The sequence below is a fragment of the Apus apus genome, chromosome 12, assembly GCF_020740795.1.
Source record: "Apus apus isolate bApuApu2 chromosome 12, bApuApu2.pri.cur, whole genome shotgun sequence".
Taxonomy (NCBI): Eukaryota; Metazoa; Chordata; class Aves; order Apodiformes; family Apodidae; genus Apus; species Apus apus.
The window spans coordinates 1,179,350-1,191,759 of NC_067293.1; the positions used below are offsets into that span (position 1 = coordinate 1,179,350).

The 12,410-nt window shown below is 54.0% G+C and overlaps 3 protein-coding genes across 3 annotated transcripts in view; all 3 read left to right on the forward strand.

The window, feature by feature from the left end:
* Positions 1-1,003: 1,003 nt before the first annotated feature.
* Positions 1,004-4,597, forward strand: ASB12 (ankyrin repeat and SOCS box containing 12). Its single transcript, XM_051630201.1, is given in 5 exon segments — positions 1,004-1,179; positions 1,263-1,346; positions 2,568-2,619; positions 2,621-3,413; positions 4,073-4,597. Coding segments are annotated over 4 exon segments (1,005 nt in total). The 5' UTR covers positions 1,004-1,179; positions 1,263-1,320; the 3' UTR covers positions 4,207-4,597.
* Positions 4,598-6,708: 2,111 nt separating this feature from the next.
* Positions 6,709-10,312, forward strand: AMER1 (APC membrane recruitment protein 1). Its single transcript, XM_051630765.1, has one exon. The coding sequence runs from the start codon at positions 6,986-6,988 to the stop codon at positions 10,304-10,306; it is 3,321 nt and encodes a 1,106-aa protein (XP_051486725.1). The 5' UTR covers positions 6,709-6,985; the 3' UTR covers positions 10,307-10,312.
* A 12-nt stretch (positions 10,313-10,324) lies between these two features.
* The window catches only part of ARHGEF9 (Cdc42 guanine nucleotide exchange factor 9), a 215,639-nt gene continuing 213,553 nt past the window's right edge, over positions 10,325-12,410 (forward strand). Inside the window, exon 1 of the mRNA XM_051630749.1 lies at positions 10,325-10,413. The gene's annotated coding sequence lies outside the window, so the exon portion shown is untranslated. The remainder of the gene's footprint in view (positions 10,414-12,410) is intronic.

Genomic DNA, 12,410 nt, shown 5'->3' on the forward strand with positions numbered 1-12,410 from the left:
TGCTCTGGTATTTATCCACATTTCTCCTACTCGCTAATTCCATATATAGAGTTGACTTTTGGAAATTTATCTTTTTGAAGTAACAATCTGGTTTCGAGTGAATTTGGAGAGAGTGAAACTATGAGGAAGCCAAGAGTCTAGAACTTACCAATATTGAATGTTTTCCTGCTTTTCATGGTGTGACTCCAAACTGCGAGTGGTGATGGTGCTAGGGACATCATCATGTTTTGCAGAACCCTCTGATTTTACTTATTGCAGTAGTGGAGATTTTTTTCTGCTGGATCATTTGGTTCCCCTCTTGTTATCTAGTTCAGCTGATAACACTGCCTCAAACTATCAGACTGCTCCTGTTCCACTGCTGAAAAGTTTGGGGAAGGTTTAAAGGGAACTGGATAAAATACGATTACACTTAGCAGCTGACAGCTTTAGATAAGGCAGCCTGAATGCTGCTCTGTGCTTGTTTTGTTCACCCCTGTGAAGTTTTTTGCCTTGCCATGTGCTGCTTTATTTTAGGAAGCTGAAGAAGTGGTTTGTTCTGGCAGGTTTAGCTGGGAGAAAAGGCCAAGGAGCAGCTTGGATGAGGAATCTACACACTCTTTGGTGCCTTTTGTTTTTAAAAAGCAATTCAGGGTTTTGTGTATGGTCATTTGTATTGCTCTGAAAATGGAGAAGATGGTCAGGAGAGGGGTAACCAGGGAGTCTGTTTGGGTGATGGGCAGCAACCAGGGCACCACAGAAGCTGGAGCTGTAGCAGGGAACACTGTGAGGGGACTCAACCCGTTGGGAACTCTGCAATGTCAGCAAGGGAGCAGTGGAGCAAAAGCTTGGTGTCTGCTCAGATGGGTCAAACAGTCTCCAGCACCTGTCCCAGCCTCCCCCCACCTTGCTGCCCCTCTCTATATTTACCCAGGAGGAACTTTCCAAGAATGGAAGTGGTAAGATAAAACCCCTCAGGGGCTAAAATTAGTCTGAGCTCCCTGGCCCTTCTCCCCGCGGTGGCATTTCAGCTGTGAGCCTGACGCCTGCGTTGCTCCAGTTGCACAGAGTGGACGTCCATCCCAACACAGCAAGAGCCTCTCTTTTTTTTTCCTCTTTTCTTGTTTAAACCAAGGAGGAACTCGCCATGGGACTGCTGCTGCCTTGCCCACCCTGCCTGTGAGCATCACCTCCCTGCCAAAGGTAAGGCATGGGTGTTGTGGCACCTCAGCAGCATTGAGCTATTGAAAGTAGCTTGGTAACCAGTTCTTTTTTTGGGTCTGCAGATGCATGGGCAGCTTCCATTACCTCAAGAGTTGACAACTTTGGTTTGAGCTCTTCTGAATGAGGAACATCTGTGAAATCCCCACGTGAGTGCTTATGCATCCCTTTGGAGACATCTATATGTTCAGGAAATTGTACAGTTGTTTTGTGGTTTGGTTTTTTTTTCATTTCTAGATTATTTCCCTTGGAAGTATAACTGGGCCTTCTTTTTTAATTGAATCTGCAGTAAAACCCCCCTCCCCATTAGCAGGGCTTCCAAAGTTCCAGAGCTCGTTATCAGTGTGTCTCATGCTTAACATTAATGTTACAACTTCACATATTTCTATCTAAAATGCCTGGGTGAGTGTAACAGGTGGAAGGGCAGCAGGGCTTTGAACTTAGACAGGGAGTTGTGCAGGTGGCCTTGGTGGGGGTTTCCTCTGAGCTTGCACATCTTGTCACTGCAAGTGAATGTGGGACAGGCCTCCCGTGGCTGCCTCGTTGCCGTCGGGCTCGTTTGCAGAAAGAGGTTAATTGCTTGGCGCAGCTCCGTGCCTCTGATCAGAGGAGCCACTTCGGGAGACCAAGCTCTGCTACTCCCTCCTCTCCCTGAGGAAATCTGAGATGCTACTGGGGCTGGACCTGGTGAGAAATTCCTCTGCCCTTCCCGGCGGGAGGCATTTCCCAGCTGCTCAGGTGCTGGCCGGGACATTCCTCTCCCCACTGCCACTTGGCAGTGGCGAGGCCAGATCCTGCACCAAGCACTGGCAGCTGTGTCAGGGTTTGGTCCCAGCTCCAGTGTGATCAGCTTAGCATCCCCTCACCTTCTTCACACCACCCTCTTCCCCTGCTAGACAAATCCCAGACCTTTCTTGCAGCCTCAGGCACAAGTAGGTAGAAGAGGATGGAGGGTTTGCAGAATTCCAACCCTGATGTAATTCTGGGAATGGTTATGCTGAAAGTCTTCAATTAACCCCGCCACCATCATGTTCACTCATCTTCTGTGTTGAAATCCAGTTCCTTCAAAAAGTGGCAGGGTGTGAACCCCTTGCCATGTTCCTGGCTCCTAAATTAAAATTCAAAGTTTTCTGTGGGTCCCAAAAGATTTGGAAGTGCAGGTGTGCTCCATCTTCGCCTTCAGCAGTGTGGATTTCCTCACCTGCAGTGGCAGGGTGATAAGGGTGTCAGAACTGTCATCATCCAGTGTTGCTTGTCTTTTATTTTTTGTATATAATCTTCCTTAGATTTTGTATTAATAATAAAACCACTATGTTGGTGTCAGGGGCTGGTTCTAACCGTGTGGTGGTGCTGGTTTTGTTGTCCCATAGATCTTTGGCTTTACCATTTACGATGAAAGTGGTACCTGGGAGACAGACCCGAAAAAATGAGCCTAATGGATATCACTAAGATGTTCTCCATGCTCCAGCCCAGAGAAGATGAAGAGGACAATGGAGAAAGCGAGGAGCTGAACCGAGCAGTGTCTGAGGATGACTACCAAACCCTGGATGTTCTCTTGTCCCAAGACAGGTACAAGAAGTTCATCAACCGGAGGAGTGGCTGGGGTGTACCCAGCACCCCGCTGCGTCTGGCTGCCACCAAGGGCCACTTCAGGAGTGTGAAGGTCCTGCTGGCCCATGGGGCAGAGGTGGACAGCCTGGATGTGAAGGCTCAAACCCCACTCTTCATGGCTGTCAGCAACGGTCACCGGGAATGCGTGAAGGTCCTCCTGGAGGCAGGAGCCAGTCCTGCTGGCAGCATCTACAACAACTGCTCCCCCCTGCTCATCGCTGCGAGGGACGGGGACGTGGCCATCCTGCAGCAGCTGCTGGACCACGGCGCGGAAACCAACGTTCAAGCCAGGCTGCCCGAGTGGGCTGCCAACTCAGCAGCTTGTTCCGGTCCCCTCTACCTCGCCGCCGTGTACGGGCACCTGGAGTGCTTCAAGCTACTGCTGCTCCATGGTGCTGACCCCGACTACAACTGCACCGAGGAGAGGGTGATCGCCCAGATCAAGGAGCCCAAGACTCTGCTGGAAACCTGCCTGAGGCACGGCTGCAGGAGCGAGTTCATCAAGCTGCTCATTGACTTTGGAGCCAACGTTCACTTGCCCAATGTCGTGGTGGATGAGGTGGCACCTCGTAGCAAGGGCCTGGAGCTGCTGCTGCAGGCGAGAGGTAACCTGTGTGGGGCATGGAAACAAGAACCAATTTTGCTTGTTTGCGTGCAAGTTGCTTCAGAATTCCCCTTCCTTTAACCTCTGCTTCCCAACAGCCTCACCCAGGCTCTCCTACAAGCTTTGACTCCCTTTGCAGCATCACTTGAGTGCACAGGTCTCTCTAGTCTTGAGGAGTGTCACTATTTCACTCTGAACTTTTTTCCCTCCCTCTGCCCAATGATTGTTCAGGAAAAGCAAAAAAAACCCCCAAAACTGCAAACAAACAAACAAAACAACCCAAAACAAAACAACCAACAAAACAAAACCCAAAGTCTCCAATCCTGAACACAATGAGAGAAGGACAGCACAAGTTCATGAAGAGCAGGTCTATCACTGGTGATTGAATCTGATAGCTGGTTACCCCAGCTACCACAGGAAACTCCTCATAAGAATCACTGGGGTTTGGGGTCATGGGAGGGCTTGTTTCTATGAGATGTCCACCAGATATCCCCCATTTCCAGTGCTGGCTGTAGCTGGAGACAAGCTGCCTTAGTTTGGGTCTGGGGTAACCACCACATACATCTGCACTGTCCCTTAGGACAATGCCCTCGTTGGAGAGGAGCAGGGTTGCATCTCATGACAGTGACCATCTCATTTTCCTTCCCTCTTCTTATGCAGCTCATCCCAAGTCCTTGATGTCTCAGTCCCGGCTGGCGATGAGACGTCTCCTGAAGCAGGCTGGCCATCTGCATGCCCTGGGAGAGCTGGAGATCCCAACGGTCCTGGAAAACTACCTCCAACACCAGCCATGAGGCACAGCCCACCACCAGAGACACCTGCCCCATACACAGGTCGAGCACCTGAATCAAAGGCCTCTTGGACACACGTGCAGGGTGTGAAACTGCTGTGAATTTGTGGTCACAAAGTAATTTTTCTTAGGAGGTGTCTCCTAAAAGCTGTGCCTGTGTGAAAAGGTGGGCAGGAGCTCCTGACCCTGAGGACAAGTCAGTGCAAAGCCAGGCAGGGACTGGGTAAGTGTTCAGAATCTCCAGCTCTCGTCTCCTGTCCTCAACTGTCTTTAAACATTATCTTACTTCAAATGTGGTTCACGTTACGGCCGAGGGGTCTTTTCTCAGGGGGCAGGATGTGTTGGTTTTAAAATTAAAAATGTTGCTACTCTTCTTATTAAACTAACATGACCTATTTTGTGAGATACCCTTCCTTTGGAAGGGATGCAGCCCGGGAATTTCGGGCTGGGCCTGGGGCAGAGCATCCTGGCGGCAGGGTCCGTGTGATGGAGACAGCCTTGGGCTCTGGTGCCAGTCCTCACCGGAGCAGCCGTGCCGCCTCTTCCCGCAGCTGGATAAACCACGCTGCTCCTTGGCACCTCTGGGGGTGTTCTGGACACCTGGGGACGCAGCAGCACCTGTGCCCTGTGGTTTCATCTGTTAGTGTCTATGAATGAGGCGGCAGGGGGGGGGGCTGGAGGGAGCTGGGAGCTGCTGTGCGGGGAGCGAGGGCCGGGAACGGGGCAGGGGCTCCCGGGAACGGGGCAGGGGCTCCCGCGCCGTGTCACGCCTCCCGCGCTGTGACGCCCTGGCGCTGACGTCACGCCTGACGTCACGCCTGACGTCACGCCCCCGCCCCGCTCAGCCTGACGTCACGCCCTGGCGCCGGTGCCGCCGCGCGCGGTCCCGCAGCCCCCGCCCCTCCTGGGCGGCCCCTCGCCGGTGGCCCGGGCGGGAGGGGGCCCTGCTCGCCGCCCCCGGGCCGCGCTCCCGGGCCGCCGCCGGTGAGTGCTGGGGAGCGGGGCCGGGCAGGGGCCGGGCAGGGGCGGGCGGCGGGGCCGCGGCCCGGGGGCCTCTCTCCGGCCTGTCCGCCGGGCTGCGGTGGCCGCGCGGCCCCGCGGCGCTTCCAGCGGCTCGTGGAGCCCCGGGGGGGGGTGCGGGGGGCGCCCCGGGAGGAGCGCGGGCTCCGCTGGAAGGGCCCGGCCCTGGGGGCTCCTCCCGGGGCTGCCGGGCCCTGCCCCTTCCCGGGCCCGCGGCTGAACCCCCCGCTCCTGAGGGCTGCTGAGACCTGCCCTCGGCCGCCCTGGGAAGCCGGGTGCGGGTGACATGTCCTGGTCGTGTTGGGCCTCTTTGTGTTTCTCGAGCCCCGCGTGCACGTTTCGCGGCCGGCGGTGCTTGCCCGCGCTCGGGGGCTCCCGGGCCGAGCTCTGCGAGGGGCCGGGCGGTCGCAGCAGCCTCTTTGGGCACCGACGCGGAGCCAGAGCCAAGTCGTTTTAAAACTGAGTTTTTGAAACCGCGTTTCTCTTTCATTTCACCCCCCTCTACTCTTCAGGCAGCCTGTCCATACAGGTGCATGTGTACGATTTTCTTTCAGGCCTGTCTGACCAGACCTTTCCAGGGCAAGCCCAGCCGTGCTCCAGAGCCTTTGGAGCCATCTGGGGCTCCCGAGGGCTCTCGGGCAGACCTGGAAAAGCCCAGTTTTGGTGGGCAGGAAGGTTTGCCTGCCAGCTGCTGATCCCAGTGGGGCGGGTGAACACCCGGGCTATCCTTAATTACAGAGGCAAAACAGTGCTGTGATCCTCCCCAGGCTTGAGGAACAAAAACAACAACAGCAAAACAAAACCAACCAAACTGAAATTGCAGGTTTGCTGTCGGGTTGCAGGAGCTAGAGGCTGTTGTTTGGGTGTATTTTTACTTCAGTATCTCTGGCTAAACACTCCAAAAAGCTTCACTGGCCCCACATGAGTAAGAGCTAAGCCTCAGGCATTATAGTGTTACGGTTTTTATTGCATTTACTTTTTCCAACCTCATTTCTGCGAAAGAATCAGCATTATTTTAGTTCTTTTGTTACTGACATCAATCCAGGATCAAATTTAAAACCTAACTCTCTGCTTCTAAGATAATCTGATCAGGGTGGTTCATAGGGGATGTTTTTAATGCAATTCTTTTTTGCTGGACAGATTATTTTAAAAATTATTGAAATCTGAAAAAAAAACAACAACAGTATAGTAAGCAGCTTTTTTTTTGCCCTTGTGATTAGTGTAAGGGCTGTGTCCTGGTTTAGTTCTCCACCAGAATGCTCCCTGTAGCTTGGTGATAGGTCTGGGAAAGCTGGAAGCAGGGTTTGGCAGGTGTCAGTCCCTGTCCCGAGTGGAGCAGCCCGTGTTTCCCTGCCCAGAGGTGGCTGGCAACCGAAGCCCAGCACCTCGGTGGCAGCAAGGCCAGGGATCTGAAGGGCTTGGAGCAAGGGGGTCAGACCTGCCTGTGCCTGGGCAGCGAGGACACTGCCAAATGGAGACACATGGGTTTTCTACACCTACAAAGTGGTAAATTTAAGCATCATGATGTTTTTGTGACTGGTTTTAAGGACTGCAGGGAGCTGAGCAGCTGTCAGAGGCTTTTGCAGCTCCTGTTCCGAAGCTCTTTCCCTCCTGATGTCTCCCTGGCTTCACCCTGTCCATTGCCAACTCCTCACCTCTCTTCCCTTCCTCTTTGCTTTAGGCCAGCTGCGATGCTTCCACCTCCATCTCCAGAAGACTCCACTACCATTTCCAGCTAGATGAACCCGAGCTGACCAGCTACCATGGAAAGGGGCTGCACGGAGGAGCCCACCCGGCCCGGGGGGCAGCCGGGGCTGTGCGGGCAGCAAGAGGGAAGCGACCAGCGGCGGGAGGAGAGCGGGGCCGGGCTGCCCGAGCAGGGCAACGGCTCCGTGCCGGCTGCCGAGCCACAGCAGCCTCAGCCGCCTCCTGGCAAGCTGAAGAAAACTGCTTTCAAACTGTTTGGGGGGAAGAGGAGCATCTGTACACTACCCAGCTTCTTTGGAGGCAGGAACAAGGGCCAAGGGAAAGCAGCCTCTAAAAAGGGCCTCAGTAAATGTAAGACCCACGACGGGCTCAGCGGCGCTGCTTATGACAAGGGCGATGGGGCGCAGCTGGAAAGCCCTTTGGAGGGGAGCAGGGACTCACATCCTTGCCCCCTGCCAAGCTCCCAAAGTGCTCACGTGGCCATAGACACTAGTGCTAAGTTTGATTTTGGCCAGCAAGACAGCTCTCCACCTGGGAGTATCGAAGGCTGTGAGAAAAAGCCCAATGGAGATAAGTCCTTTCCCAGACCTAAAAAAGGCCTGAAAGGGTTTTTTAACAGTATCCGACGTCACCGGAAGAGCAAGGTTCCTGAGTGTGAGAAAACAGAGCTCCCCGAGTGGACTGGGGATTCGGAGCAGGCTGGCAAAGCTCCTGGTGTGGGAGCAGAGAGCCAAGAGGCCATGGAGGGAAGGGGACTGGGACCTGTCCCTCTTGCCATGGCCTGCCCGGGCTGCTGGGAGGATGAGCGCTCAGTAGGCACAGCTGCCCACGGTGGGGAGGCTGCTGAGCCCAGCTGTCTCACAGCTGATGAAGGCACCTCTGAGGGTGACGTGGTGGTGATGCCAGGGAAGAAGGACACTCTGGATACAAAATCAGAGACCGACGCTGTTGTCTGCACAGACTTTGACCACGGCAATCTGCTGCTGGACTTCCCTCCTGGCTTCATGGACAATGACCCTCCCTGCCTACACTCTGGGGACCTCCTAAGCCTCATCTTAGGAGATGCCACATCCCTAAAGAGCTTTGATTCCCTGACAGGGTGTGGAGATGACATTGCTGAGCCTGACATCACTGAGAGCACCATCTCTGTGGAGCGCAGCAGAGACGCTGCTAAACGGAGCTCCTGCCTGGTCACCTACCAGGGTGGTGGGGAGGAGATGGCCATACCTGAGGAGGCAGAGGAGTACCTCCACCAGATATGGAATGGCAACGTGGCAGAGGACAGGAGCTATGAAGCCCAGGTGTCAAGTAGCAGTTTGGAGACACATGCCTCCCACGAGGCGGAAGCCCACCCCTACCTGGCGGACGCAATGGATGGTGTGGACCTCCTGACTCCACAGAGTGACCAGCAAGAGTCAGCCCCTAATAGCGATGAGGGTTATTACGATTCCACCACCCCAGGGCCAGAGGATGAAGCTGGAGACGGGCTCAGTGAGATCAAGAAGGACCGTCTTCCCAGAGACAGTTACAGCGGTGATGCACTTTATGAGTTTGACACATTGATGAGTCCCTCACATGGAGATGAATCCCTGTTTGAGGGCAAAATCTCACGCCCGGGGATCTTCAGCTACTTCTTGGACTTCTGCCTCCCTGCTGAGAAGAGCTTGAATCACATGATGGATCAGAAAAGAGGGGTGATGGAAACAGAGGAAGAGCGGCTAGCGGCCATTCAGAAGGAGCTGCTGTACTGGGAGCTGCAGAGGGAGCCGGTCTTGAAACGACTTGATCTTCCAGACAAGAAGTGTCCCCGGGAAAAGCAGTGCATTGAATGTAAAACTAGAGCAGCCAGCTCGATGGGCAAGAATCAGAGTGGCCTTGGTAGTGAGCAGGTGGCCTCACACACCCCAAACAGGGGTGTGCATACTGGGGTTTTGGTGGCTAGAGCTGAAAATCCAGAGTGGAGAGATTTTCCAGGGACTCTGTGTCCAGAGAACTGTTACAACAGCCAAAAAGCCCAAGGAAGTTGCCTTATTCAGCTCACGAAGAACAACTCAGGGTTCAGTTCGGACCCGGATTGTGGGTTGTTTGGGGGCTCCGTCCTGGGCAGCATAGCCCCAGCCAAAGCAGGGATGTTCCCTGGCTACAGACTCCCAGAGCCCGAGTGTGGCAGTGGAGAGGAGACCACCACCAGCAAGTCCCAGGTGGGCAGCGAGTGCGAGCCTGAGCATGCTGTGAGCTTCTCGCAGGCGCTGGTGGAGTTTGCCAGCAGCGGGACCCTCTTCTCCAGCCTCTCAGAAAGCCTGGGGAGCTCTGCCTCTGGCTCTTCCTTCACCCAGAACCTCCCTGCCCTCCCCACCATGGTTACCTTCGACGTCGTTGATGTGGAGCAGGAAGGAGAAGGGGAGTGTGAGCAGCACCCCGAGATGAATGCCGGTGAGGACATTGCCGAGGCCTTTGACGACGGCTACGGACAGAAAGAGTCGTTGGCTGAATGTGACGAGAGAATGTCCCCGGGGTATTCCCCGGGCTCCTTCCAGAGCTGTAACTGGGGTGTTGCCAGCCTGCCCCGGCACCTGCGGCTCCACGGGCTGAGCCCCTCTCTGCCAGCACCCCTCTCTGTTGACCGTAGGAGCCGGTCACTCGACACAGAGAGCATGGAGATTGAGCTTGCTGACTCACAGGTTGTCAGGAGCAGCCCTCAGCCCAGCCGGCTCTGGTCAAAGCGGGAAAGCAGCAAAAAGGACTCAGGTGGAGCAAGGAGGAGCCAGAGCAAGGAGGAGGGCGAGCTGGTAGCTCTTGATGGTGGGTTGAGCTGGCCAGGCTTGCAGCACCTTCCACACGACACCGACATGGCTGCTGGGGGGATGAAGCACTGGGGCTTCACTCCAACTGCTGCAATGGAAAGCACCTGGGAGCCACCAGAGCTGCAGGGCACCATGTCCCCTTTCCTGTCTCTTTCCCAGAGTGTTGCTGGACAGACTCCGGAGAGGCGGCCCCAAGAGCTGGAGCTGAGCAGGCACCTGCTCCGACCCTCCGATTTACCTCTGCAGCCCGACGCCAGGCAGTCCCGGGAGACAGCCGGTTCCTACAGGTACCACGGGGACCTCAGTGCCAAAAAGCTGTCCCACTTGTTACCCTTGGGAGAGACTGAGCCCGAGCTGCCCATGGGCTTTAGTTTCTCTTGCTCCCCAGAGAAGCGCACCAAGTGCAAACCCATTGGCGTTGCCCAGGGAATGCCTCAGCATCCCAACGGCAGCACCAGTGCCACACAAAGCCCGGAGCGCTGCGGAGAGCCCCTGAAAGGCAGAGCCCCCCCTGGCCACGTGCTGCCCACGGGCTGCCAGAGCACTGCCATGAATGTCACTGAAGCCAAATAGCTGCTCTGGGAAGAGTGTGACAAGAGCTGCCAAGCGCAAGGAGGGAGAACATCAACGTTTGTGAGTGACTTTAGCTGACAGGGATGAGCTCCTCTCCTGCGGCCGTGGTACGTGGTCTCGCTGCTGCAGATCCTCCAGCAGGGCTTGGAGCTGCCTCTGGGATTCATCTGTTAATGCTGAGGCACTTTCTTGTTTTCCACCACACTCTTCAACACCACGTCCTGGCGTGAGCCCATGTTGCTGCTAGAATAAGAGCTGGGAACGGACCCATTGCTAGTGTGGCAGGTTTGGGGGGTTTGTGCAGGATTGGAGCTGGGGGCGGGGGGGTAAGTCTTGGGGAAACTTTTGAGAGAAATGGTTTTGGTTTGTTGTTTTTTTTATTTCTTCCTCTGGTGAGATGTTTTGGTTCAGACTCACTCTGAATGTCTTCCATCTCAGTCTCAATTTGGGGAGGCTGGGAGGAAGGATGCCAGTTGTTTCCAGAGTGGGGACAGGAGGTGACTCAGCTGAAAGGGGAGCTTTGCAGTAACATTTTTTAATTTATTCTTTTTTTCCCCTTGCCCCAAAGGAAAGCAGGAGCTCTTGTGTGTGTGTCAATAAGGCTTTCCATGTTTGGAGAGATGTGCTGTTGATGGTGTTCCCTTTGAGGAACAAAGTGTCTGTCCCTTTGTCATGGTCTGTCTTCATGGTGCATAATTCACAGTTGAAACCTTTTCCATGCTTTGTCCCACACTCCTTGCCTCTCCTGGGCCATGGGCACGAGGATGAGGCCTTTGAAATAAGCTAAACTTGCCTTGTGTATGTAGCTGCAAAGTTGCAGATGTTGTTACTTTCTTCATAAGGAAGTTTTGTTCTTTTTTTTTTTTTTCCCATTATTTTGCAGTAGTTTTCTTTGCATAAGCTCATACGAGGCAAGTATTCTGTTAATTGGAATACAGGATATAGTGCAGCCTCCATTTGGGCATCACAGCTTGTTCCTCCTAACTGGAGGGAACAAAAAAGCAGGAGGTTGCTGCAGTGAGGAGACAGGCTTTGTCTGAGGATGGAAACATCTGGAAATAACCTATTCCAGACCATTGGTCCTAGAGATGTCTCCCATGTCCAGTGTGATCTCAAACATGCTTGTCTCTAAACCAAAACTCCCTGTCTGTGACTTACAAAGCTGCTTCCTCCTCCTGCCCATGCTCTGTATTCTGATTTTAATTTAGTTACCAATGATGATTTTTGTTGCCCCCGCCCTGAGTTGCTCCTTTTCTGTTTTATGGCTCTGCCTGGGAATGTCAGCATCCTGCATCATTGTATTTACAGGTTTGTTTTCTTCCCTCCAAGCAAGGTGAGTTCCTGATAGTCTTTTTTGAGACTCCTTCCTGCTGACTCCCAATGTATCTGAAGGAGCAGGGAAAAGCAAAGCCAGGCTTTGCTTGCCCACCATTCAGCTTATTTATTTGTTTACTTTCCTGAACAGACAGTTGAGGCTGGAGTAGACCCAGCCATATATCCATGGGCTTAAGCCTTAATTTTTCAGTGTTTTCCTGCCAGTGCTGCTGCAGGGAGTTACCCCAGGAACCTGCTGGGCCATGGTATTTTTCCTCCCATCCCTGTGTGCAGCTGGAGAGGGGTTTTTGGGACAAACCTGGCTGTTGCTGCCTCTCCTGCATCCCCCACCTGTAGAGAAGGCATTTGCCTGGTGCAAGGTCCCCCCGTCTCTGAGTGCAGTCTCCCTTGTTAGCACAGCACGTGTGCCTCTGCTAACGAACATTGCCTAATTGGAACAGGCTCCTTTCACACGAAGTAATGGCAGGGCTAGATCTTAGCACTGCACATCTCACCACCACTCACAAAATAAAACCCACCAGCAAAGCGAGCTGGTGGCACCAGAGGGGCTGTCCCACAGACCTGCACTGTCATTGCTTGGCTGGTTTTTTTAATTGCTGTTTAATTTTCACGTGTCACCAAAGGCATCTCACGGGTTAAAGGGGCTTTTTGTGTAGCGTTTTGTTTAGATGTGGTGCAGCCTTTGCCAAAGCCTTGGTGAGGTGGGGAAGTGTCTCGGTGCTAAAATGAATGTTCAGTTGCAAATGCATGTCTAGGAATAATTTTTTTG

Excerpts from the sequence above, each read along its gene's own strand:
- AMER1 (XM_051630765.1), top strand. The coding sequence starts at position 6,986 with ATGGAAAGGGGCTGCACGGAGGAGCCCACCCGGCCCGGGGGGCAGCCG.